The sequence below is a fragment of the Gopherus evgoodei genome, chromosome 6 (assembly GCF_007399415.2).
Source record: "Gopherus evgoodei ecotype Sinaloan lineage chromosome 6, rGopEvg1_v1.p, whole genome shotgun sequence".
In the NCBI taxonomy this organism is placed as follows: Eukaryota; Metazoa; Chordata; order Testudines; family Testudinidae; genus Gopherus; species Gopherus evgoodei.
In genome coordinates this window covers 29,874,043-29,897,272 of record NC_044327.1, presented here as the reverse complement: position 1 = coordinate 29,897,272, position 23,230 = coordinate 29,874,043, and the positions used below count along the sequence as shown (strand labels likewise).

General features: G+C 43.5%; 1 protein-coding gene across 1 annotated transcript in view; it reads right to left on the bottom strand.

Moving 5' to 3' along the window:
* Positions 1-5,117: 5,117 nt before the first annotated feature.
* Positions 5,118-23,230, bottom strand: part of CCDC171 (coiled-coil domain containing 171) — a 274,485-nt gene continuing 256,372 nt past the window's right edge. The window contains exon 26 of the mRNA XM_030565906.1: positions 5,118-6,962. Within this exon, the coding sequence (XP_030421766.1) occupies positions 6,948-6,962 (15 nt within the window). The 3' untranslated portion in view covers positions 5,118-6,947. The remainder of the gene's footprint in view (positions 6,963-23,230) is intronic.

The following is a 23,230-nucleotide window of genomic DNA, read 5'->3' as shown; positions in this document are numbered from 1 at the left end:
CCATCCCCCCTAAAGCTAGACAGGGCAGACCACTGGAATGCAGGCAGGGCCTTCACTTTTTGAGAGGATCTCAGATCAGTTTGCAGCTATCTACACTGAACACTAGGTCACGTTTAACATCTTGTTATCTAGTGTGTTACAACATGATATATCTTCCAGTGTAGTACCATGGCAGCTGCAATCCGCTGGAATGCTTGGGCAAAAAGCCCCAGGGTTTAAATGGGAGAGAACTTGGTGGTAGGGCATTCTTCTGAAGGATTCCTTGAATCTGGAACTACTTCTTCCTTGGTTCCGACAGTGCCTAGATTTGCTGACTCTTGTGCTAAGGCTTATCTACTTCCTTGACGTTTCCCGAGGGAGTTGAATGAGGTATGTGGCTAAAGGGGAGAGGAGTTTATTTGGGGTTATTTAGAAGGAGTTTATTTGGGGTTTTAGTTATATTGATCTGTATGAATTTTGTATGTACATTAACATCTTAAAGCACTTGGAATATTAAGCAGACACTCAATAAATTGAAATAGAAACAAAGTAATATTTTTACCAAGAAAGAAATGGGGGACCAGGATATAATCCTTGACTTTGAAGTAGTTTCATTTTTATGATTATTATAATGTTAAATGAACAGAAACTGGCTTTTTAGGGGGAGATTTTTACCTTCATCATTTATTAGCCATGTGTAACTGCTTAAATGGCAGAGTCACCTTTCCACGTCATTAACTTTGTATAATTCCTCTTTGTGTGTAAATATGACGTGTGTTCAGCCTCCAGTATGCTGATGTAACTCACGTTAAAGCTAGAGCTCGTTTCCGTTCATTAGACATTCCATTTTGTCTGTGATGCCAAAGTTTTCCTTTTGGAGATTTTAGTCCCCACCCTCCTTTAGTGAGGGGCCTACAGTATACGTGCAACAAAACAAATTCAGAGAAACCCCTCTCCATGTAGCAAAGCATCATCATGACATTGCAATGCCCAATACTAGTTATCTACAACTCATATCCAGCAATTGTGCTAGCTCAGGGTAGGAGGAGCAGCAGCCCTTTTTGGGTGGTTGTACATCATCATGGATGTTAATGTCATTGCAAAATCTTGTGCAATAGGACATGGCACATGGGAAGAACATAGGGATAAGTGGAATAAATGTATATGAAAGGAGTCCAAGTTCCCCATGAAGGACCATAGCCAGCCAAACAAAAGTTATGTGCATATATCCAGGCATGGAACTGGGTAGTGGAATTTTCCATATGCTTGCAAACTCCTTTGCCTTAGCTACACATCCCACTATGGAGTGTAAGGAGAGGATAGGCTATCAACAGGGTCATTCTGTTTCTCAGGCATTTTAGCTGGGGGCAGGGTCTTGCTTTTCTCCTGGAGGAGAAGGAGAGCTGGAGGAAGCAAGGTCTTCTTTCCCTCTTTGCCTCCGTGGGCAGAAAGGGATCCAGCCAGGGAACTGATCTTTCTGGAGGACAGAAGTGGCAGATAGGGGACTCCCAGCTTGGTCAATTCTCCCATTAGGTACTGGTGGGGCTCTGTCTGCTGGAAGGAAGACTTGGAGCTCCATATACTCCTGAATGAGGCATCATCTCCTGCTGCTGCTCTGACTTCAGACTCTCCCACCTGATGAATCCTCATTTCACCCACCAGTGAAGAGACATGAGGAGAAGAGGAAACTCTGGCAGAACTGACCTACCTCGGGCCTTGGAACGGGGGATGGAGGGGTGGGATTTTAGCTGCACTTCACCATATTATCTCTTATGTAACCTCTGCTCATTTCTGGAAACACTTTAACTCCAGCTGAAGCCTTAACAATAGAAGAGTAGCCCAGCCCTGTTATACACCCTTATAAAAAATATAAATTTCCTACAGTGATTGCCAAGAACATTAGCAGCACTTAAAACAACATGGCCACTGGGTAGCACTTCTGGCCATTACTGTGGAATCCTGTAGTAATTTTTACAAACTAAAAGCGAACTAAATAAATTATGCGTTTTATTGACCATATCTGTGCTGCACAAGTATCTCATAGAACTAATTAAGACTTCCAAAGTGCTGTCCCAAGATGCACTGGGCTCAGTTTAAAATCCAAAATGGCTTCTCAGGTAGGAAGAGATGGTCTCTTCTTTGATTGTTCCATTGTTTTGGACAGCTCTGGTAAGGGTTATTTCCCTCAGACATTACAACATCCGCATTGTCAGGAAAGAATAAGCTGGGGTGTTTATTCTGGAAGACAGCTTTGGTTTTCACATTGCAGCAATGTGTGTCATGTTCTGAAATATTTTCAAAGCTTTGCAACTGGACTTTAATTTAGTCCAATGGTTCTGAAGGTCATTACATTTTGAACAGAGGATACATTTTTTTTTTAAATTACACTTCCAGCTCTTTTGCTTGCAGAGATAAGCTTCTGACTATAAACAGTTGCAATAATTAGTTGTATTCAATGCATAACATGGGGGACAGTTATTACCTCACTACCACCATTTTAAGCAATAGCCATCACAGTTCACTTTCCATTGATATCAGGAGCAGGCCACAATTTTGCTCCACAACAAAACCAAAAGAGAGCAAACACCTATAGCTAAAGCAGCAGCAGAGTCACGTGCATAAGGGCAGAGTGTTCAACATCCTCACTAATAAATGTCAGCTTGATTTGAATCACTTGCTAAAGTGCAGAGTAACTGAAGCCAAAAGAACACACCTTTCTTCAACAAAATGGAATCCCACTGCATAAATAAAAGATTTCACCTGTGAAGTGATTTATTATCTCCCACTCATGGGAAAGATATGTGATTTACCCCCTGATGACCACATCTCTTTTAGAGGGGGGAAAAAACAACAGCACAAGCAACAACCTTCCCTCACCCCCACCTGAATTCCCCCCAAAATAATGCAAAACTGAGTGGAACAAAAGGCTTGAGGCCTGATTTACCCCCACTTACCCCAGGTCAAATCGGAAGTAATTCCTCTGACAGCAGTGGAGTTACACCTGTGTAAAAGTAATTTAAGTGAGAGGAGAATCAGGGTCTTGGTGTTTGAAATAAATAAAGGTGCCCAACATGTTAGACCTGAAGGGGCACTAAGAGAAATCACTGATTTAGGTAGCTGGCCAAAAAGAATAATTCACTTTTGGCCTAAGTCCAATGTGAAAACCAGAGCTGTCCTTCAGCAAAACACTCCAGCTTATTCTTTCCTGACAATGCAGATGTTGTAATGTCTTAGGGACATAATCCTTACCAGAGCTGCCCAAAACAATGAACAACCAAAGAAGAGACCATTTCGTTCTACTTGAGAAGCCATTTTGGATTTTAAACAGCCCAGTGCATCTTGGGACAGCACTTTGGAAGTCTTAATTAGTTCTATGAGATACTCGTGCAGCGCAGATATGGTCAATAAAACTTATAATTTATTTACTTCACTATTGAGTCTTAGGGGCTTGATTTAAGGAGTTGACAACAGATGTCAAAGACGAGGAGGTATTCATGGATCAATGACCGGGTTTAAGTGATGTCTAAGCTCTCACTTCACTTCTCCTAATCCCCTTGCTCTGACTCATACTCAGATCAAGGCAACCTTCATAAGTCTACTCATTATATCATCTTAAAGGGCCCTCTCTTAAGCGTGACCTTTAGTTACATGTGCAGAATCCAAAATTGTTGCTCAGTGATCAGACTAGAGTTGGGCAAAATTTTTCAGCTGAAAAATGCAGATTCAGGTCAACTGAAATATTTTGGAAATTCATCTATTTATTTCAGTCAAAAAAAACAACACTCAAAAAGAAATCAAAACTGTTTAGTTTCAACATTTATAGATGGAATGTTTCAATTTGAAATGTCTTTTCATTTCAATTTAATTTTTTAAGGGGGGTTAAAAAACCAAAAAGGTAACAAAACATTTAGTTTTGGGTTTAACACACTGTTGTGTTTGACCCCAAACTATTTTTTTTCTTTTTTGTTTTACTGTAAAATGTTTGTTTTGGGTTCCGTCCAGACATCAGTTATTCACACAGCTCTAGATTAGACTCCTCTCCTCCAACCCATTCACTAATTATTCCCAGGCCATTGTATACTATGGACATTGGGGGGTGGCACACAATTTTGACATGTCCTTACTTCTTTTCTCCCCACTGCTCCCAGGTGGAAAAAACATGGTAAGGACTATGGGGAAGTGGCAAGTGAAAACATTACAGAGTACATTTATTATTTTTCCAGTTCAAGTCTTCATCTTTCAGAAAGAAACATTGGGCTGGCCACGAAACCAGCTCTCTTTCTCTTTCATATCTGGTAAATTTTCTGTGCCCCATCAGCTTTGCGTTGCTTCCCAGTGCAAAATCAACCACAAGTGGTGCTTACACTGGTGCTGGGAGTGTGGAGAACCTGCTGAGCCAATGGCCTTCCTGGGACACTTTTAGGTGAAATAGATAACTACTAGAAATTCTTTGTTTTAATTTGATCTGGCTTTAAACCAAATCTAGGAAGCCACTCAGTGACTTTTTCTTTTCATTCTTCAGCAAAGAGTCAGTTAGACCTCTCATGCACTGATCACCAGTAGGGACAGCTCTGAATGCATGACCAGCCTTGGAAATTCTCATGCGGCTGAAAATATGTTGATGAAGCTTCATGAAAAGATCACTGAGTGACTTACCCCTTGTTCTGTCTTCCCAAGGTTTATAATCTCTAATAAAGGGGAAAATGTGGTTGTGTGCATGACATGATTATTTCCTTGTGTATTTATTTCCATGAGTATTATTTACATGAGTGATCATGTATTATTTACAAAGTGATCACTCTATATCTGGCCTATCAGTCCTCATGCTCAAAGAAAACGTGCACAATACTTTCCAAAGATGAGCCTTGGAGCTTAAATTCATTACTCTGCTAGACACTAAAAATCATGGGCTGAACAAAAACACTGGATTTATGGCTGTAAACCACTATCCCCTTCATTTTGTCCTATGACTGTAGAGACGTTAATGGGCCACTCTACCTTGCATGGTCCCTTACAATATATGCTAACTACTTATGTTAAACAATCTGTTCCACCCTGCGTTTTGCTGTGACGCTGAGAATACATTTCCCAGACCTGAAGAAGAGCTCAGTCTGATTAGAAAGCTAGTCTCTCTCACCCACAAAAGCTGGTCCAGTAAAAGATAGGACCTCACCCACCTTGTCTCTCATTATTATTTATTTTTATTTGTAACATGCAACCCATTGCCTAAGCTGCTGGTTAACCTTTACATCACTAAACTGTAAGTAAAGGGAGATGCTGAGGAATGAACCATATGATTTAAAATGTGCAATTTTCCCATGTATCATATTTGCAATGGCACTGCCCTGTTTTGGTTTCTGTAGATTTCCACGCAAAGGGGAAGCACTGGTATCCACACAAAGCCAGGATACCCTGGGTATGGAATCCTCCCTCATTCTGAAGGCAGGACACTGGGAACTTGAACAGACATGCTGTGGATTGCTGTAGTACTACATAGCCTCCTGTCCCCAGCCCCATGGAGTGTGTGGCCAGTGAATCCTCTTATATCATAGACCCACTGACTGCACTGTTACTACCTTAAGTCTTACCTAAACTCCCTTGTGTATTCCCTCAGACAAAGTCATCACAGAGCTCAGCCCTGCAGTGCACAAAGGGTCAGTGAGTCTCCCTGCACTGTTTTTCCACTTTCTGGCCTGCCTGCACAGCAAAATTGTTGCCATTCCACTGCATTTTAGGCCTTCTGCTCTCACAAAACAACCAGGAAAATTTGGCCCTAGCATAGGAAACAGTCTACCCTTTCAAACATAAGCTCTGCAATCACTTGAGCTGTTGCTTCATAGTTCCTCACACCTCTCAAGAACTAACAAATCAGCCTTCCTTGAATCAGCTCAGCTAGGAATTGGTGGAATTCTCTCTCTTCTTTATATGTTGTTACAAAGCACTGAAACCAGTATCTTTAAGCACAAAGCAAGACATGTCAACATCATAAGCACCATTTTTCTCCAGAAGCAGTATTATCACCAGGTACTGAAGAAAAAGAACTGCAAAGGGGCACACTGAGAAGGAGAGTATTTGGGATATTCCAGAACATTAATAAATACAAAGTTTGGAGGGCAGGATCCTGGTCCATGACTAGTTCTCCTAGGAGCTATCATAATACAAATAATTAGTAGTAACAATGTACAAATTCACACACACACATGCAATGTAATTTTTCCCATGCATTTAATGCTATGGTAGAGTAACCCTGGTTGTCCTCTTTCTCCCCTACAAAGAAGCAGCAGAAATATACCTCGATTCTAATTAATTCTCCTGTACGTAATAGATGCTTACTCATTGACACCAATCTGCACAGTGAGCTTTCAAAAGGGAACTTCGGCAGTAACTGGAGAATTCTCACTGACATTTCCAGTGTCTTGTTCAGACATAACAGAGAAAGATTCTGCCATTTCCATTGCCCAGTTTGAGTCTTTCTTTGATCGGGAGTTCTTCTTTAATTGGCTGTCTTTGGGTCTTGTTTTGCTCTCCATAGCTCTATTTTGTAATATCGTATGTACAGATTTGTTCAGGTCACAAGTGTGAGCACAGCAGAGCCAATGTTACTAAGCCTCTGAGTGGCATTTATTCCACCTTCCGCAGACAGTCCCATCTTCGTCACTGGGACTTTCAGCTTTTGTTTGCAGAAAATGATGGAAAAAGTCAACTCTCTTTTGTGTCTGAGTATGGAGTTTTTAGCACTGTTTTGCATTGCAGAGAAGTTTTGGAAAGCCCACCTGCATCTAATGTGCTGTAATGTGACGTACTAATGTAATACAAGTTCTGTTTGCTTTTTCTCAATCCATTGCCTGCCTGTTGCATTATTACTGGAATGCTTCCAAAAATTATAATAAAAAAAAGCCTGTTTAGAAAATGATTATCCAAATATCCAGGCTGTTCTTTGAGTAACAAATCCATATTGAGCACAGATATCACAGTAATAATGTCTGGAAGAAAAGAAAAATGAAAAATGTCAGTCAAAGTAAACAGATTCCATAATATAACCCCCACGAGGCCTCAATACGGTGTGTAATATATTCAGTTGCTCACACTTATCCCTTATTTTCAAAGCCATAAACTGGGGGGGATTTGTCAGAGTTTCAACAATGTAATTGTTGAGCTGTAAATTTTCCTGCTGGCAAGGTCCTGAGCTTTCCAATAATCACAGGCAGGGATTCAAGGTAGAACTCACACACAATGGATGGTTCATAGGGGATGTGTGGAGATTTAGGAGGAAGCCTATGATGCCCACAAACTGTGCTGCCACAAAAGTTTGGAAGTGATCAGGAGCTCCACGCAGCACCATATATAAAATGTATGATACATAAACACTTTAATTATGTTGCACGCAGAAGGTGACACACTATCCTTTGTGGTTGTGCATGATTCCATGCGGAAGTACTGCATGTTAAAGGTCCATAAACCACTCAGATATTCTAGCATTTTGAGCAATCAGGTGCATGTCCACTTAAATCCATGGGGAAGAGACTTGACTCAGGGTTCATTTTACAGCAGAACCCAAGAACAGTCAAGGGAATCACCAATATTTCTGTTAATATGGGCCCTAGCCCAGTGTTTCTCAAACTGGGGTTGCCGTTTGTGTAGGGAAAGCCCCTGGCAGGCCGGGCCGGTTTGTTTATCTGCCCTGTCCGCAGGTCCGGCCAATCACAGCTGCCACTGGCTGCGGTTCACTGCTCTGGGCCAATGGGAGCTGCTGGAAGCAGCACAGGCCAACAGACGTACTGGCCGCTGCTTCCAGCAGCTCCCATTGGCCTGGAGCAGCGAACCGCAGCCAGTGGGAGCTGCGATTGGCCAAACCTGTGGACGGGGCAGGTAAACCAACCGGCCTGGCCCACCAGCGGCTTTCCCTGCACAAGCGGTGACCCCTTTTTGAGAAACACTGCCCTAGCCCCTACTGGGGCTAAACTTCTTTTGACTACACACAGCTCATGGCCAGAGAGCAATCTGTAGTGACTTTTTTTCCATGTGGATGCTTATAGAGCTGGATATGTAAGATATGTAATGGGGCTCAAAGTATTTCTAGAAAATGCTGCCCAGACAACATTCACACTGAAACACTTGAGATCTGATGCTGATATACACAATCTAGCTGGTCATGGAGCAGGAGGAGGGAGTTTCTATTCATTTCTCCCTAGATTCAGATACCAAAGACCTTTAGACAGCACCCCTCCCCCTGGCTGTGCTTAATTTTTCTGTCTCGCATCATAGACTTAAGCATTTGCTAGCTCTTGGGGGAGAGAATGCAAAGACTGAGGACTCTGGAGCATAGTCTACTACTTGATATCCTAGCTCTCACATAATTACTCTATTTATTGCTTGAAGAATAGAATATAATGCATTTCTATATGACCAGTGCAACTTATACTCCTCTGAAGTGCACTGTAAGTAACCTCCCTCACCCATTCACCCTTCTGAATACAAAATATGTTGCAATAATTATAATCTTCTGCTTCCCCACCACAGCCTAGGAGTGCAAGAGCCATGTCCATTCTGCCAGGATTTCTCCATTACATACAATGTACAGTTTCTTCTTTCCCAGGAGGTAACAAGAATAATCCTTCCTCCATGCCTTTCCACCAACTGCCTGTCAAGAAGGGCCCCATAATTCACTCGTTCACAGCACCGAATGCAGCTGGTGGTGCTGTGATGGGATTTACCTATGCACTTCCAAGGGTCACCTGCTGTATGTGTCAGTGCAATAGGACATTGCACCAGCTGCTTTACCTTCATGCCCCTTCTTTCTAGTCGCTTCAGCTCATTGGAGTTTGAAGCAACATAGTGGCAGCTGTTCATCTGGAACATCCCGATGAGCTTCCTCTAGTACCTTTCCCTCTTTCTAAAAAGTATAGTTGGGTTGGGGGGGGAAGGGAAGGGAAGGGAAGGCTTCCAGAATTTAAGATATTATAAGCCGGTCAGATATCTTCCCCTCCAAAATCTGAGTTGGAAGGAGCAGCACAGCAGTCAGAGTCCACAAAGAGGGAGCGCAAAGGTGACTTTTACCCATGGGATTTTGGACGTCTCCAAGGGCCAAAACAGACCTCAGATAAAACAAAACAGCCAGGGGCTATTCTCTTTTATCACAGCCTCCCTCAGTGTTGCTATAGTCCGGAGCAGCCCAGAATCTCCATATTTCCAAATGCTCTGGGCCCTCCTACCTCCAGCACACACACACTCCCCAGGCTAGAGGTTGCAGGGAGCCAGCAGAGAGCTGTCCACGGGGGCTCAGTGCAATGCCTGCCCTAGAGAAATTCTCCCCCAGCCCTTTGCAGGCTGTTCTCAGCCCCTACGTGCAGGCTGGATGGTGCCAGAACTCGAGTGGCATCCCTTTGTGAGTTGGTAATTTAAACTTCAATGACTGACACTGGTGTATATTTCCAATGTACACTGCCCTGGGCACCAGAGAGGAAAAGGCTGTAAATGCTTGCTGTTTCTTTTCCCTATTGAAACCATGAAGAAAGAATTGCCTCATCTCCATCTTCCTTGAATACTCTCAAAGATCAAGAGGCTGATAGACTAACATATTATAAATTTCACTGTAGCACCATTCTTTGACTGGTGAATCTGCTCTGATTTGCCTCCAGCTTTATCCAATAATTAATCAGTTTGCCTTGGTCACACACACTCGCATTGCACATCGCCCCCAGAACACACACACTCGCTACCAACAAACACTAACTCCACACATGAGGCTCCGATTTATTTATCCGTCTGGCCCTGCTGGACTTGAACTAATCATTTTTCATCTGGAGTCTGATCCTGCACTCACTGGTGTCAATGGCAAACACTCCAACCGACTTCAGTGGATGCAGAGTCAAACCTTGGATGCTCACTAGACACTTGCAAGATGAGTCATGTGGGCGAGGAGATTCTCTCCTGACAATATGAAGTGGAGAAAATTTTCCAGGGTGGGCTATGAGACATAAGAACTGCCTTATCATCAACCCACAGGGACTCAATATTGAGGTGCATTGTGATGGGGTGGTCACCCCACCATGCCTTGAAGGACTTAAAACAGCCCTGGGAGAGGGCTGGGCTGATTTGGAAAGCAGCCACAGCTGCAGCCAGTGCAATCAGGGCCCAGCTGGCCCTTATAAGATGGCGGCTAGCTCTAGATAGCCGCCATCTTGTGGACTCTAGCTCCCTAGAGAGAGGAGAGCTTGGCTGCCTGGGAAGCTGAGGAGGGTACCTAGGGTGGAGCAGTGCTAGGGAAGAGCAGAGGGAGCTGGGGAGCTCCAGCCTAGCAAAGCCCCAGGCTGCAGGCCAAGCTAAGGGCCCACAAAAGGGTACTAGGGCTGCAGAGGGGCAGCCAGTCCAACCAGCCCTTGCCGATGATGAGTGGTTTACAGACTGCCATCTGCCCCCAGTGAGCGAGGGCTAAATGGTGACTGGCAGTAGCCACTGAGGCAAGGCTGGGGATAGAGGATTGGGGGTTCCCCTGAGTGGGAGACCCAGATTGTGGGTTGCTGCAGTGAGCAGAACTCCTGGGTCCAGGAGGGACACAGGGGCCAGTGGCAGGTGAGACATCAGCCAGCAGAGGGTGCTCCAGAGCTGCAAAAGAGCTAGTTCCCTGGACAACTACCAGGAGGCGCTGCGCCAGTGAGTCATCACCCCGCCACACGCATACACTGGGCCTGTACTGTAAGAATAGTCACACAACTGTTGTTAAAGTCATATTACAGCCTGCACTGGACTCAGTATAAAACTTGGGATTATTTTTGGAAGTAGTGGTCGCATCTTCAGTTGTTCCAAAATTCTGGCCTGAAATCTGGAGGGCATGTGCCCAGAATATTCAATAGCATTTTTATAAAAACTTATTTTACTGGGTTTTAAATAAGTAACTGACAGATGCAGATGTCACAGTACGCAGTACCAGACACACAAACCACACTTAAGTGATATCTGTGTATTTAAATCCAACTTCTTCAGCAAATACTATAGCGTTATTAGAAACTCTAGGTTAGTGGGTATTGGGAGGGGAAGGAAGGAGAAGACAATCTACCAGTGTCTAACATCCGTGTAGGCCCTTGTTCTCCTTGGTCTTGTTCTCTGGTCAGAGTGAGCTCAGATATGTAGGTCTAAGTTCTGCTCTCAGTTAAAATCTGAAGGAATTGCACCTAAAGGATTGGAAGTGTTCAGGATTACAGTGGCTTAATTCAGAGCAGAATTTGGCCCCCAGCATATAACAAGTAGGAAGTTATTCTAAATAAAGGCACTGGGGATAAAAGTGATTGTTTTCTTTTCATCTTCAATTTTGGTTAAAAAGTTTTTCTTTTAATCAAAATGCTGCCCTAGCTTTTTTCTACATTTTCTACAGCTGTTGCTTTCTTTCCGTTGGTTTCTCTCCCATTTCCTCTCTCTTTCTATCCATTCCCCTTGACCCCAAATGCACTAAAATGTCCCACAATCTCCCATCATCCAAAGGTTAGAGGGGACTGGTTTACCAAGAGTGCAGTTCATTTAGATTGACACACATACAGAGAAACTGGCAGCAGACAGCTCCCAGGTTCTGGCCCTGCAAGCTGTTTCCATGGTTTAAGGAGAGGGGGTTTAAGCTGTGACCCATCAGTAGGTTGTGTGCATGCAGCAATAATGGAGAATGCGATAAACTGTCACCAGAAGACAGTCTCAATTCCCCGAGTCTTAATGGTAGAATAACACAATAGGGTCAGACTAAAAAGGTTTCCTTATGAAAATTTTATCAGCAACTTTGGTAAATTGCTATGGGAAAGGTGCCTTGCTCTCAGGCAGACCTGGAACCTGTTTTTACAAGGTACAGCTTGCAATGCATTGCATCACCCCCACAAGATATTAAGGGCACTCAAATTGAATTAACACCAAATCAGGCCGGTGCACTTAACAATACAAATGCACTTAAGGGATGCCTCAGAATGATTTGTGACTAAAGAAAGTAAAGAAGAAATCGGCCTTCAAGACCACAGGGGTGGTGTTGTGTGTCATATACAGGAAAAGCCATAAGTAGAACTTAGAATACCGGAAAACCATGAACTTCAGGGGCTCTCAAATACCTTAGACCCAGCCGTAAAGTAGATGGTCTCTTTTGTGGTATGTAGAAACAACTGATAAATAAATTACAGCCAATTTTCTTAGTGGCACAGTCTCCATTACCTCTGACAGCAGCGTAACTGCTTTGCTAAAATGATAAGAGGCGAATAATGGCATATCAGGTAGCAGCCAAGGAAATTCTTTGAGAGTTGCCTAATCTCTTCACAAAAGCAGTGACACAAAGATCCTTTGCAGAAGTGAATGAGATGAGATGTGACAGTTGATGAAGAATGCCATGCAGGCTGCTGCTATAGCAGCCAGATTATAATCCTAGCAATCATGGGGTTGTATTGCTTAGTTTTCCCTTCTCTCTTTTATTCCCTCTCTCTCTCACACACACACAAACACAACAAAATTCCAAACTTCTTTTTTACAATCTGTCTTTTGGTCACACTACATTTGATCACGTTCTCCCTCACTCTCAGACTCTCTGGACCATATTCGACTCTGAGTTAGGGTCCAATCCTGCGAAGTTCAGAGTGCTCTCAATTTCCACTATGGTCAATGGGAGTTCATAATATTCTGCACCTCATAGGAACCACTTAGTGTCACTTGGTGGACCAAGCCTTATTGCTGGTATAACTCCCTTTTGGTCAATATCTGTCTGGTGAAGTCCCGTAGACTGGAATAATTTCATCCAAGCTCTGGAATTCTCTAGGTTGGTTTAAAACACTATAAGAAGGTTCTTGTTCTCTATAACATGTATAGGCCTTTTCTGAAGTGTAGCATTGCACCAATTCACTTCTAACAGAATTTGGTCGTCTTCATTGAAGGAAAGGATTTCAGTCACCTAAGGAGACTGGAACTAACAGAGAAAATGTGACAAACCTAATGTGAAAAACTCTGGATAAAAATTAAAAGCATTGGAAGATTTGCCTGTCTGTGAGACAATACCTAACACGTCTGCTTCTGTTGTTTGTTCAGGAAGTAGCTGACTCAGCAGGATCTTCTCATTTAGAATATGGGAACTTCCTTCAACTGGGAGATGGCCCAACATTAACAGAGTTAAAGGAATCATGTGTAAAGTCACAGGGTTTCTGTGGAAAACTGGGACAAGGTTTTGTTTTGTATTTTAAAAAGAACATGACTGGATGTTCTGAAACAATGAGGGACTGTTATGGGCTGTGTTGTGAGTCTGTTGAGCAACACACATGGCAGAATTCACTGTTAAAAACAAAACAAAAACTTTGTGAAGAACTGGCTGTGTGAGACTGTGGCTGAATGTTTAGGAATAAGCTCACAGACTGCAGAGCATGCACTCACTTCCACAGCACAGTTCTGAAATCCCAAATACCTACAACTGGCAGAGTTTAAATTAGAAACAAAGGCTAGGCTCTTCATCTCTGCAACAGGGGGCAGGAGAGAACCAAATCACAGCAATCCAGGGGAAAAGGAGCAAGCAGCGGCATGAAGGTGAATGGCAGTCAGACCAGACACTCACCACCACTAGCTTGCCTGCATAATCTATACACAATCCACTTGTGATGTGGGCAAACAGGACATGGTGAGGATGATGGGGAAGGAGTAGAGAAGAGGCATCTTCCAAACAATATTTTCCCTCTTATGTGGCCCAAAAAAATATGTATTAAAGAGAGTTATGAATAATGATCAGAACAGAATTAACTTTCCCTCACTATCTGAGACCCATTAAAGGGCAGAGTGGCAAAGGAAGCATAATAACTTCTCTCAGGCATTACCCTGCTGTGGCAGCAGGGGAGTGGAGGGGTCCATCTGTGCATCTGGCCAGGGATCAACAACGCTAACACAGGATTTTCCATGGCTTCTGGTCTTCTTCCTGTAGGAGGGGAACATACAATCCTGTTGCAGAGAAGGACTATATCTCCATCTGAGTGGCATCAAGAGAAAAGCAAATTAGTTTAGATAAAACAAGAATCACACTGAACCATCACCTCCCAGTACTCAATGGAAAAGAATCTAAGGTTTGAAAAAGTTTAGTGAACCACAGCTCCCAATCAGTATGTCATACTATCATAACCTTAGGTAAACTGACAAACCTGTAAGTCTCTGGAATAGAAAGGCCTGAGAGAATTAACATGGTACACTTTAGGCTTTAGTGAGGAATTGGGAAATGCTATGAGGTAGTTTACAGTTCCCAGGCGCTCTTGGACCGTGAATGGCCCTTCCCATGATGCTTCCATCTTATGGGCCTGTTGCGCCTTCAAGACCATAACCTGGTCTCCTACCTTGAAGGAACGTTCTCTGGCATGTCTGTCATACCAGGCCTTTTGCTCTTCCTGAGCATCCTTTAGGTTCTCTCTAGCAAGGGCTAAAGAGTGTTGCAGGGTGCTTTGCAGATTGCTTACAAAGTCCAGAATGTTAGTTCCTGGAGAAGGCGTAAACCCCTCCCATTGCTGCTTCACCAACTGTAATGGTCCCTTAACCTCGTGACCATACACAAGTTCAAATGGTGAAAACCCTAAACTGGGATGTGGTACAGCCCGGTAGGCAAACAGCAACTGCTGCAACACTAGGTCCCAATTATTGGAGAATTCGTTGATGAATTTTCGTATCATGGCCCCCAAAGTTCCATTGAACCTTTCCACCAGGCCATTGGTTTGATGGTGGTACGGGGTGGCAACCAAGTGATTCACCTCATGAGTTTCCCACAGTTTTTCCATGGTCCCTGCCAGGAAATTAGACCCTGAATCTGTAAGGATGTCGGAGGGCCAACCTACCCTGGCAAAGATGTCTGTTAGGGCCAGGCACACAGTGTTAGCCCTGGTGTTGCCTAGAGCTACTGCTTCTGGCCATCGGGTAGCAAAGTCCACTAAAGTCAGTACGTACTGCTTTCCTCTGGGCGTCTTTTTTGGGAAAGGGCCCAGAATATCCACAGCTACTCGCTGAGATGGGGCGTCAATTATGGGGAGTGGCTGGAGAGGGGCCTTGACCTGGTCTTGAGGCTTTCCCACTCTTTGGCATACCTCACAAGACCGGACATACTTGGCAACATCCTTGCCCATCCCCTCCCAGTGGAAGGACTTCCCCAACCGGTCCTTGGTTCTGTTCACCCAGCATGGCCACTGGGATGATCATGGGCTAAGCTTAAGAGCTTCCCCCGGTACTTAGTTGGAACCACCAACTGTTTTTGCGGCTGCCATTCTTCCCGGTGTCCACCAGAAAGAATTTCCTTGTATAACAGTCCTTGGTCTATAACAAACCGGGATCGATTAGAAGAGCTGAGAGGCGGTGGGGTGCTCCGTGCCTCCGCCCACGCTTTCTGAAGGCTGTCATCTGCTTCCTGCTCAGTCTGGAACTGTTCCCTTGAGGCTGGGGTCACCAGTTCTTCCTCAGACTGTGGACTTGGGCTTGGTCCTTCTGGAAGCGATGTAGGTGATGGGGTTGTTTCTGTTGCTGGTGAACCGCTCTCCGCTGGTGCACCTGAGGGTATGTCAGGCTCTGGCTGAGCCTTTTGGGTATGGCTGTCTGTTGCTTCTGCCAGTTCTGGCTCGCTGGCGCCCACTGGCGTTGAGTTTGAAGATGGGGTTGCAATCGCTGGTGCTGGTTGCTGTTCCAGTTCCGGGCCTGGGACTGGAGATGCTGTGGCTGTTTCAGTGGTAGGCATGGAATCCGGGTCCACTACCTCTGTCTGGGTCTCTGGTAACACAGACGGGGCCTCTGTGGACGGCTCAGGAACAGGAATGGGTCTGGAAGCTTGCCTGGTTTGGCTACGGGTAACCATTCCCACTCTTTTGGCCCGCCTCACCTGGTTGGCCAAGTCTTCCCCCAGTAGCATGGGGATAGGATAATTGTCATAGACTGCAAAAGTCCACATTCCTGACCAGCCTTTGTACTGGACAGGCAGTTGAGCTGTAGGCAAGTCTACAGCTTGTGACATGAAGGGGTAAATTGTAACTTTGGCCTTTGGGTTGATGAATTTGGGGTCAACGAAGGATTGGTGGATAGCTGACACTTGTGCCCCCGTGTCTCTCCACGCAGTAACCTTCTTTCCGCCCACTCTCAAATTTTCCCTTCGCTCCAAGGGTATTTGAGAGGCATCCGGGCCTGGGGATCTTTGGTGTGATGGTGGTGTAATGAATTGCACTCACATGGTGTTCTTGGGACAGTTGGCCTTGATATGTCCCAGTTCATTACACTTAAAGCATGTTCCATCTGATGGGTCACTGGGCCGAGGTGAGTTACTGGAGACTGGTGAGGTGGAAGGGTAGGGTGTCTGTGGCTTTACTTGGGGGGTATGTGGGGTCTTTGGCTGTCCTCGGTTGTAGGGTTTATGGTCTGTGTGCCCCCTGGGGTAATCGTTCCCCTTGACAGTAGCTTTCATGCTTTCTGCCAGTTCCATCCATTTGGCTCCAATCTCCCCCGCCTCAGCGAGATCTTTGGGTTTTCCATCTTGTATGTACCGTGTGATGTCTTCAGGAACACCATCCAAGAACTGCTCCATTTGTATGAGGAGGTGCAGTTCTTCCAAGGTTTGAACGTTGTTTCCTGTTATCCAGGCCTCATAGTTTTTTGCAATGTAGTAGGCGTGTTTGGGAAATGACACCTCTGGTTTCCACTTTTGGGTTCTGAAGCGCCGACGGGCATGATCTGGGGTTATCCCCATTCTGTATCTGGCCTTGGTTTGAAAAAGTTTATAGTCATTCATTTGCTGCTTAGGCATTTCAGCTGCCACCTCTGCTAAAGGTCCACTGAGCTGTGGCCTTAATTCTACCATGTACTGGTCTTCGGGGATGCTGTACCCAAGACAGGCTCTTTCAAAATTTTCCAAGAAGGCCTCGGTGTCATCACCTGCCTTGTAGGTGGGAAATTTCCTGTGCTGTGGAGCAATAGTTGGCGCCGGGTTGTTAGGGTTGGCTGGCACATGCAGCCCAGCTTTTGCCAAGTCCAGTTCATGTTTTCTCTGTTTTTCCTTCTCTTCATACTCTTTTTGGTATTTTTACATTTCTTTTTGTTGTTTTTCCATGTCTCGGCGGTGGGCCGCCTCTTCTTCTTCTTGCTTCCTTCTGTGGGCCACCTCTTTGGCTGCCTGTTCTCTTTGGTAGGCTGCCTCTCTTTCTCTCTCTCTTATTTCCATCTCTGTTTGTTTTATTTCCAGTTGTCGCCTGTGTTCAGCTTCTCTGATTTGTCTTCGGCCTCAATTTTTGCCTTAGAAGTCATGGTTCCTGTTTTCTTGTGTTGGGGTGCCCTCCGGTGTTTATCTTCTGAACTGCAGGCTCTGTTGCCTCCTGGAGTCTGCCTAGCAACAGTGCCTTTAGCTAATCTTCAATGTTAAGTAAACCTGAAAAACCACTTTATTTGCATTTATATAGTGCTGGTAATGACTCTCAATGGGAGTGCTATTGTGTGACAAAAGACTCTTAATAGCACCTTAATGGCTTCTTGCTTAACATGCAAGCCACAAACTGCCAGAGAGAGCAGAAAAAAAAATTCTCTCTGGTTCCCTTTTAAAACCAACTGTTTCTCTCTGCTAAAAAGCCCTTAGCAGAGAAAAGAAAAATATAATATTCCTACTGGCTTCTGGATTCTGTCTATATCACACCCGCTGCCACTCATATCATAACCTTAGTCCCAGATTTCTTCCTCCCACCACTTCCCTGGTGAGTACAGACTCAATTTCCCTGAAGTAAAGAAAAACTCCAACAGGTCTTAAAAGAAAGCTTTATATAAAAAGAAAGAAAAAATACATACAAATGGTCTCTCTGTATTAAGATGACAAAATACAGGGTCGATTGCTTAAAAGAATATTGAATAAACAGCCTTATTAAAAAATAATACAAATCAAAGCACTCCAGCACTTATATTCATGCAAATACCAAAGAAAAGAAACCATATAACTTACTATCTGATCTCTTTGTCCATACACTTAGAAACAGAAGATTAGAAAACAGAAACTACTTCTCCAAAGCTCAGAGAAAGCAGGCAGCCAGAAAACAAAGACCCCAGACACCAAATTCCCTCCACCCAAAGTTGAAAAAATCCGGTTTCCTGATTGGTCCTCTGGTCAGGTGCTTCAGGTGAAAGAGACATTAACCCTTAGCTATCTGTTTATGACACATACCCACTCTGCAAAGTCTTGTAGCAAGGAGAGGAGACAGCCAAGCAGCCAGCTCCTCTTCCACTCTGGGTATAGTGCTCCTCATCCCAAGTATTCATACACCTTCAGGGAGCAATCAACCAGTTTAGTTTGTCTTACTTATGGAAACTGCAAAGGGGCTGGAGGCTGTTGATCTGAATCCTCTGCTTATGGAAGTATTAAACGGTGGTTCAGGAGTCCTGTAAGGGAAGCTCATAATACCCAGTTCAACCAAGCACCTGACACACACTTAGCACCCCGATGCATCTTTAATGCAGTTTGCCACTAACTTGTATTATTTACTCAGGCAAGCACCTATTAACTTAAATCAGAGGTTGCCTAAGTAAAAACTAAGTGAGGAATTCTGCCCAAAGCTTGGGTTGGTTCTCTTAAATTAATGTTGCTACTACCAGTCACTGACTTTGTGTCTCAACAATTGTTTTTTAAGTCATCACTGGGCCATTAGGCTATGTATGTAGTCAGATTCCAGCAAATTCATCACCCAGGATCTATTTTAAAACACATAACAAAGAAGGAGGATGCAGTCTGTGATTTTCTTCTATTCTATTTTATTTTATTTTCCCTAAAACTTGGAAAGTTTGATTAGTGTCCTTAACCAAGTGGACAGAAACTTCAGTTATTAGGTGTCATTTCCCTTCCCAGGACTCTTAAAATGAATTTACATTGCCACATGATAGACAGTAAGGATTCCCTCCACAGTCAGCCCTGCCTTCTGGTCTCACTTCAGTAGGATGATGTAAAGTTCTATTCCTTGCCGTCACAGGCCTGGACCTGTATGTCCTTGCAGCTCTTCAATTGTTCCACCATATGACAACTTACTCACATATTCTCACTCATTCTCTGCTAAATGTATTCACATTTTCTTATACCCATACATTCTGTCACACACATAACCTATTGATCCCAAGATATACTTGGTAGTCTTCTCTCTCACGCTCTCTCTCTCTCATATATACAGGGCAGATGAATATGGCATCTCTCTCTCTCATTAGTATTCATTTGACTGCCAAGTTTCCTTTGGTCAGTACTATAATTTTACCTAGAACTTTCCTTTCATCAAGTAATAAATTTAGTCTTTGCTCCCCACCAATGTGTAGATTGGCCAGGAGAGATTAATTGATATCTCCTTTTTGCAGGACATGGTTAGAGTGGGTGAGGCATTGACTTTCTTCACATTACATCCATATGGTGGCCAGCAATCAGGTCAAGCCCAGTGCCCATGTGAAGCTTCATTGACCTTAAGGTACAGATATTGAGTCCACTGGGGTTTCGTAAGGGAGCAGTGATGTGCATTAGTCAATCTAACTGTAACACATGACCTTCATGTGTTCACATCACCCAGGTTCCCACCATTCCAGAAGAAAAGATATGTCCCTTCTCTCTCTTCATGTTAGCATAGATGACGTTTCAGAGGGCACATCAGTAAAGGATAGTGGGAAGCTTTTTGATTTTGGAAGCTTGTAATTTTTTTTACCAAAAAGGTGATGGCTTATTAGAAGGAGGCAGTTGCTTAGCTATGGTGTATAGATTTGAGCATGCCATGGTGTGGAAAGGCTTAGAGTTTTGTCCACTAAAAAGAAAAAGGAAGTACCAAAAAGGAGGAAACAAATAAAATAACCACTATACAAAACAGAATTTCAATGGATGAGTCATAGCTAAAGCTGCATTTTTGTCACACCTGTGACAGGAGTCGTGGAATTCATGTTTTTCAGAAAACTATCCATGACTGCTGACACTTGGGGACTTTTTGCATGTGGGTGGGTGGATGTGATACTAAACAGTTGAATCAGTTTCATAGAAAACATTTAGTGCTGTCAAGTTAAATCTAGGTCTGCAATGGAATATGACAAAGAGCAGGAGCTCAGTAATAACACTACAGTGACACCAAGTCCCCGTATAGTGACCTTTCAGTGAGACCTCCAGAAGTAATGAGATTACTCCCACTCCCAAGGAAAATATTTTTTTTTGGGGGGGAGCATTAGGTTGGGGTCAAAGGTTAGCTATGGCACAGCAACCATAATGACGAACCCTGCCCATGGTGTTTATTTTATTTATTCATTGTCCTATGTAGCACTGAGAACAAAAATTTCTAGTGAGAGTCTAATTCTAGTTGTTTGCACCAAGTTAGTTACTTACAGTTTAAAAACAACAAAACAAAGAACTCAGCCTCATTTGATTTTATTTAATTGGATCTCTCTCTCCCTCTCTCAGATGTTTCTGCTGTACCTCATTGTTTTAGTCTCTAGATATCAGCTTATTTCCAGGATTTTTTCCATTTTTAACAGGGCCATGCATGAGTTCATTTACAAAAATGTGTAGGCAGCCTTATAATTAGTGAAAAGGGATGTAAATGTTTCTACAATGTACATTACTGGAAACTAATGCTTATTACCACCTCACTATAAGGGCATGTCTATGCTTACTGGGGATTGATGCTGTGGTGATCGATCTACTGGAGGTCTATTTAGTGGGTCTAGTGAAGGACCACTAAATCGACCACAGATCATTCTCCCATTGACTCCAGTACTCCACCAAATGATAAGTGTAAGGCTTATTGTGTAACTTAGGTCGACTTATCCCTGTAGTGTGGACAAGGCCTAAGTTTCCTCACCCTAACTTCTCTGAAAAATTAGCTGTATTCTAGCTCAGCTCTTTATGAAAGGTGAAAAGGAGGCTGCAAATTCTTATTAATACCATAAATATCACATTCCCACTCCACTGTTAGCAGATAATGGTGCAATGGTCACTCTCCTTAATCATTTTACCTATGTCCTCAATTGACATATCCTCAGTTCAACAGACATATTACGGCAAAGCTCCAATTCAAATCACAGGAAAACGTTAGCTCCCAGATTATATGACATAGTGAATCTACTTGCATTCAGCAGCATAGAAAACTTCTACTTCAACCTGTTTGTGATCAGCCTCAAATGGAACAATAAGGTGAAACACTCTGCTGCATAACTCTCCTATCCTTTAGTGGAGTTACATCAGAAGGTAATTTACCCCAATATCCAAGGAGTCAATGTCTTCAGGTAGTCAACAAAAAGGAACCAGTTCAGAATTTGAATCTGGTGTGACCCAACCAGGAATTCAGATTTGCATTGATCTCAGAACAGTTAACACATCCATATTCCCAGAAAAAATAGCTCCAGTGAATGGCAGTAGCAGTGACCTCTAATTTGATTGAGTCTGTCTGCTTTTCTAATTTGTATGAGTCATAGCGATACCTACAGATCCCTCTTGCTAAGAACAGTCTTATGAAGGTCTTTTGTTACAAATAAAGGCCCTTTTAAATTGAGTTTTTCCCTTTAAGAAAATTACTACATGTATTCCAGCTGACAATATGAAGTGCATGCATATCTTCATGACATCGCCAGATATGGCCCCTCTATAGCTGCTCATGACTAACAGCTAGCATTTCAACAGCTGTGATATCATCACACTACCCACACTACCCCAAGCAGTGTTTTGGAACACTCAGAACTGATTTTGTTGGTGTATGTGCTTTGGTTACTGAACCAAAAGCCCAGCTTTCCAAGTCCAAGCTGTTCTGACCTTCCCACCTCAGAGAACCCGCCCACAACTCCCCTTATTACTTCACATTATCTTAGGTTTATTTCTTCCCAATATGGCGTCTCTGCTGCTTTGCAAGGATTGGTAAAGGACTCCCCTTGCTTCTGGAACACTGCTTGCACACAGGTTGTCCAAGCCCTTGAGCGCAAGAAAATATCAGCCCCTATTCTCACTTTGTTGCGGACACCCCACCTTGATCAACTGTAATGCATCTATAGTAGCCCTAAAGCAATGATCCTGCCATGACACCCTGGAATTGAGACTCCAGGAACATACGGGTTTCTTACTTTTAGCCTCATGAATGTAAATATTCTGCGGTTGAATGGAAGGTCTTTGCATAAAAGTGTGGCAGATTCTTATCAGCAGATCCTTTACTGTTCATAGAAACCAGGGGGAATGAAACTATAGAACCATAAAAACCCTGATGGCTCTGCTATTTATTACCATTTCTCTCTCAGAAAAAACTGCTGCAACTATCAGCTACATTTGCTAGTTCAGAAAATGAACTTTGTGGCTGATCACCTAAATGGGATAGGAGGGCTCCCATCTATTTTGTATGTGCCTTGTAAAACAAATTAAACAGATCATTGCGATGTTAGACTTCAAGTCCAACAAATATTTCTGAGATATCCCCAATCACTAAGGCAATTTCCCATTCTCTTGCTGCAGTCATTACTTATGAGACTTTGGCATGTTGTGAAACCCCGTTCAAGCCCACAAAATATCACCACATTCCAAAACAGCATTACAATACGCTGAGATTGAAATGTAGCCATCAGTGAAGCACTGGAACACCCATTGGGAGTTTTAAGAACAGGTTTGACAAACATCTGTTAGGGATGGTCTAGGTATACTTAATCCTGCCTCTGTGGAGAGGTTCCTTCCAGATTTACATTCCCATGTTATTGTACGACAGAGTGATCACATCTACAACACATAAAAACATAAGAACATAAGAATGGCCGTACTGGGTCAGACCAAAGGTCCATCCAGCCGAGTATCCTGTCTACCAGCAGTGGCCAATGCCAGGTGCCCCAGAGAGAGTGAACCTAACAGGTAATGATCAACTGATCTCTCCCCTGCCGTCCATCACCACCCTCTGACAAACGGAGGCTAGGAACACCATTCCATCCCGGCTAATAGCCATTAATTGACTTATCTCTATGAATTTACCCAGTTCTCTTTTAAACCCTGTTATAGTCCTAGCCTTCACAACCTCTTCAGGCAAGGAGCTCCACAAGTTGACCGTGTGCTGTGTGAAGAAGACCTTCCTTTTATTTGTTTTAAACCTGCTGCCCATTAATGACAGTGCAACGATCAACACAATGGGACAACTGAAGAGTTTGTCCTGTCAGATAAGCCTATAGAAGGGAAAACTATGCAATATCCCCAACAAATTCAAGGTGATTGCCCTACCATTTATTTTGATATGGGTGACAATTGTGATATGGGACCTCAGCGCCGGAGAATATATAACATTTC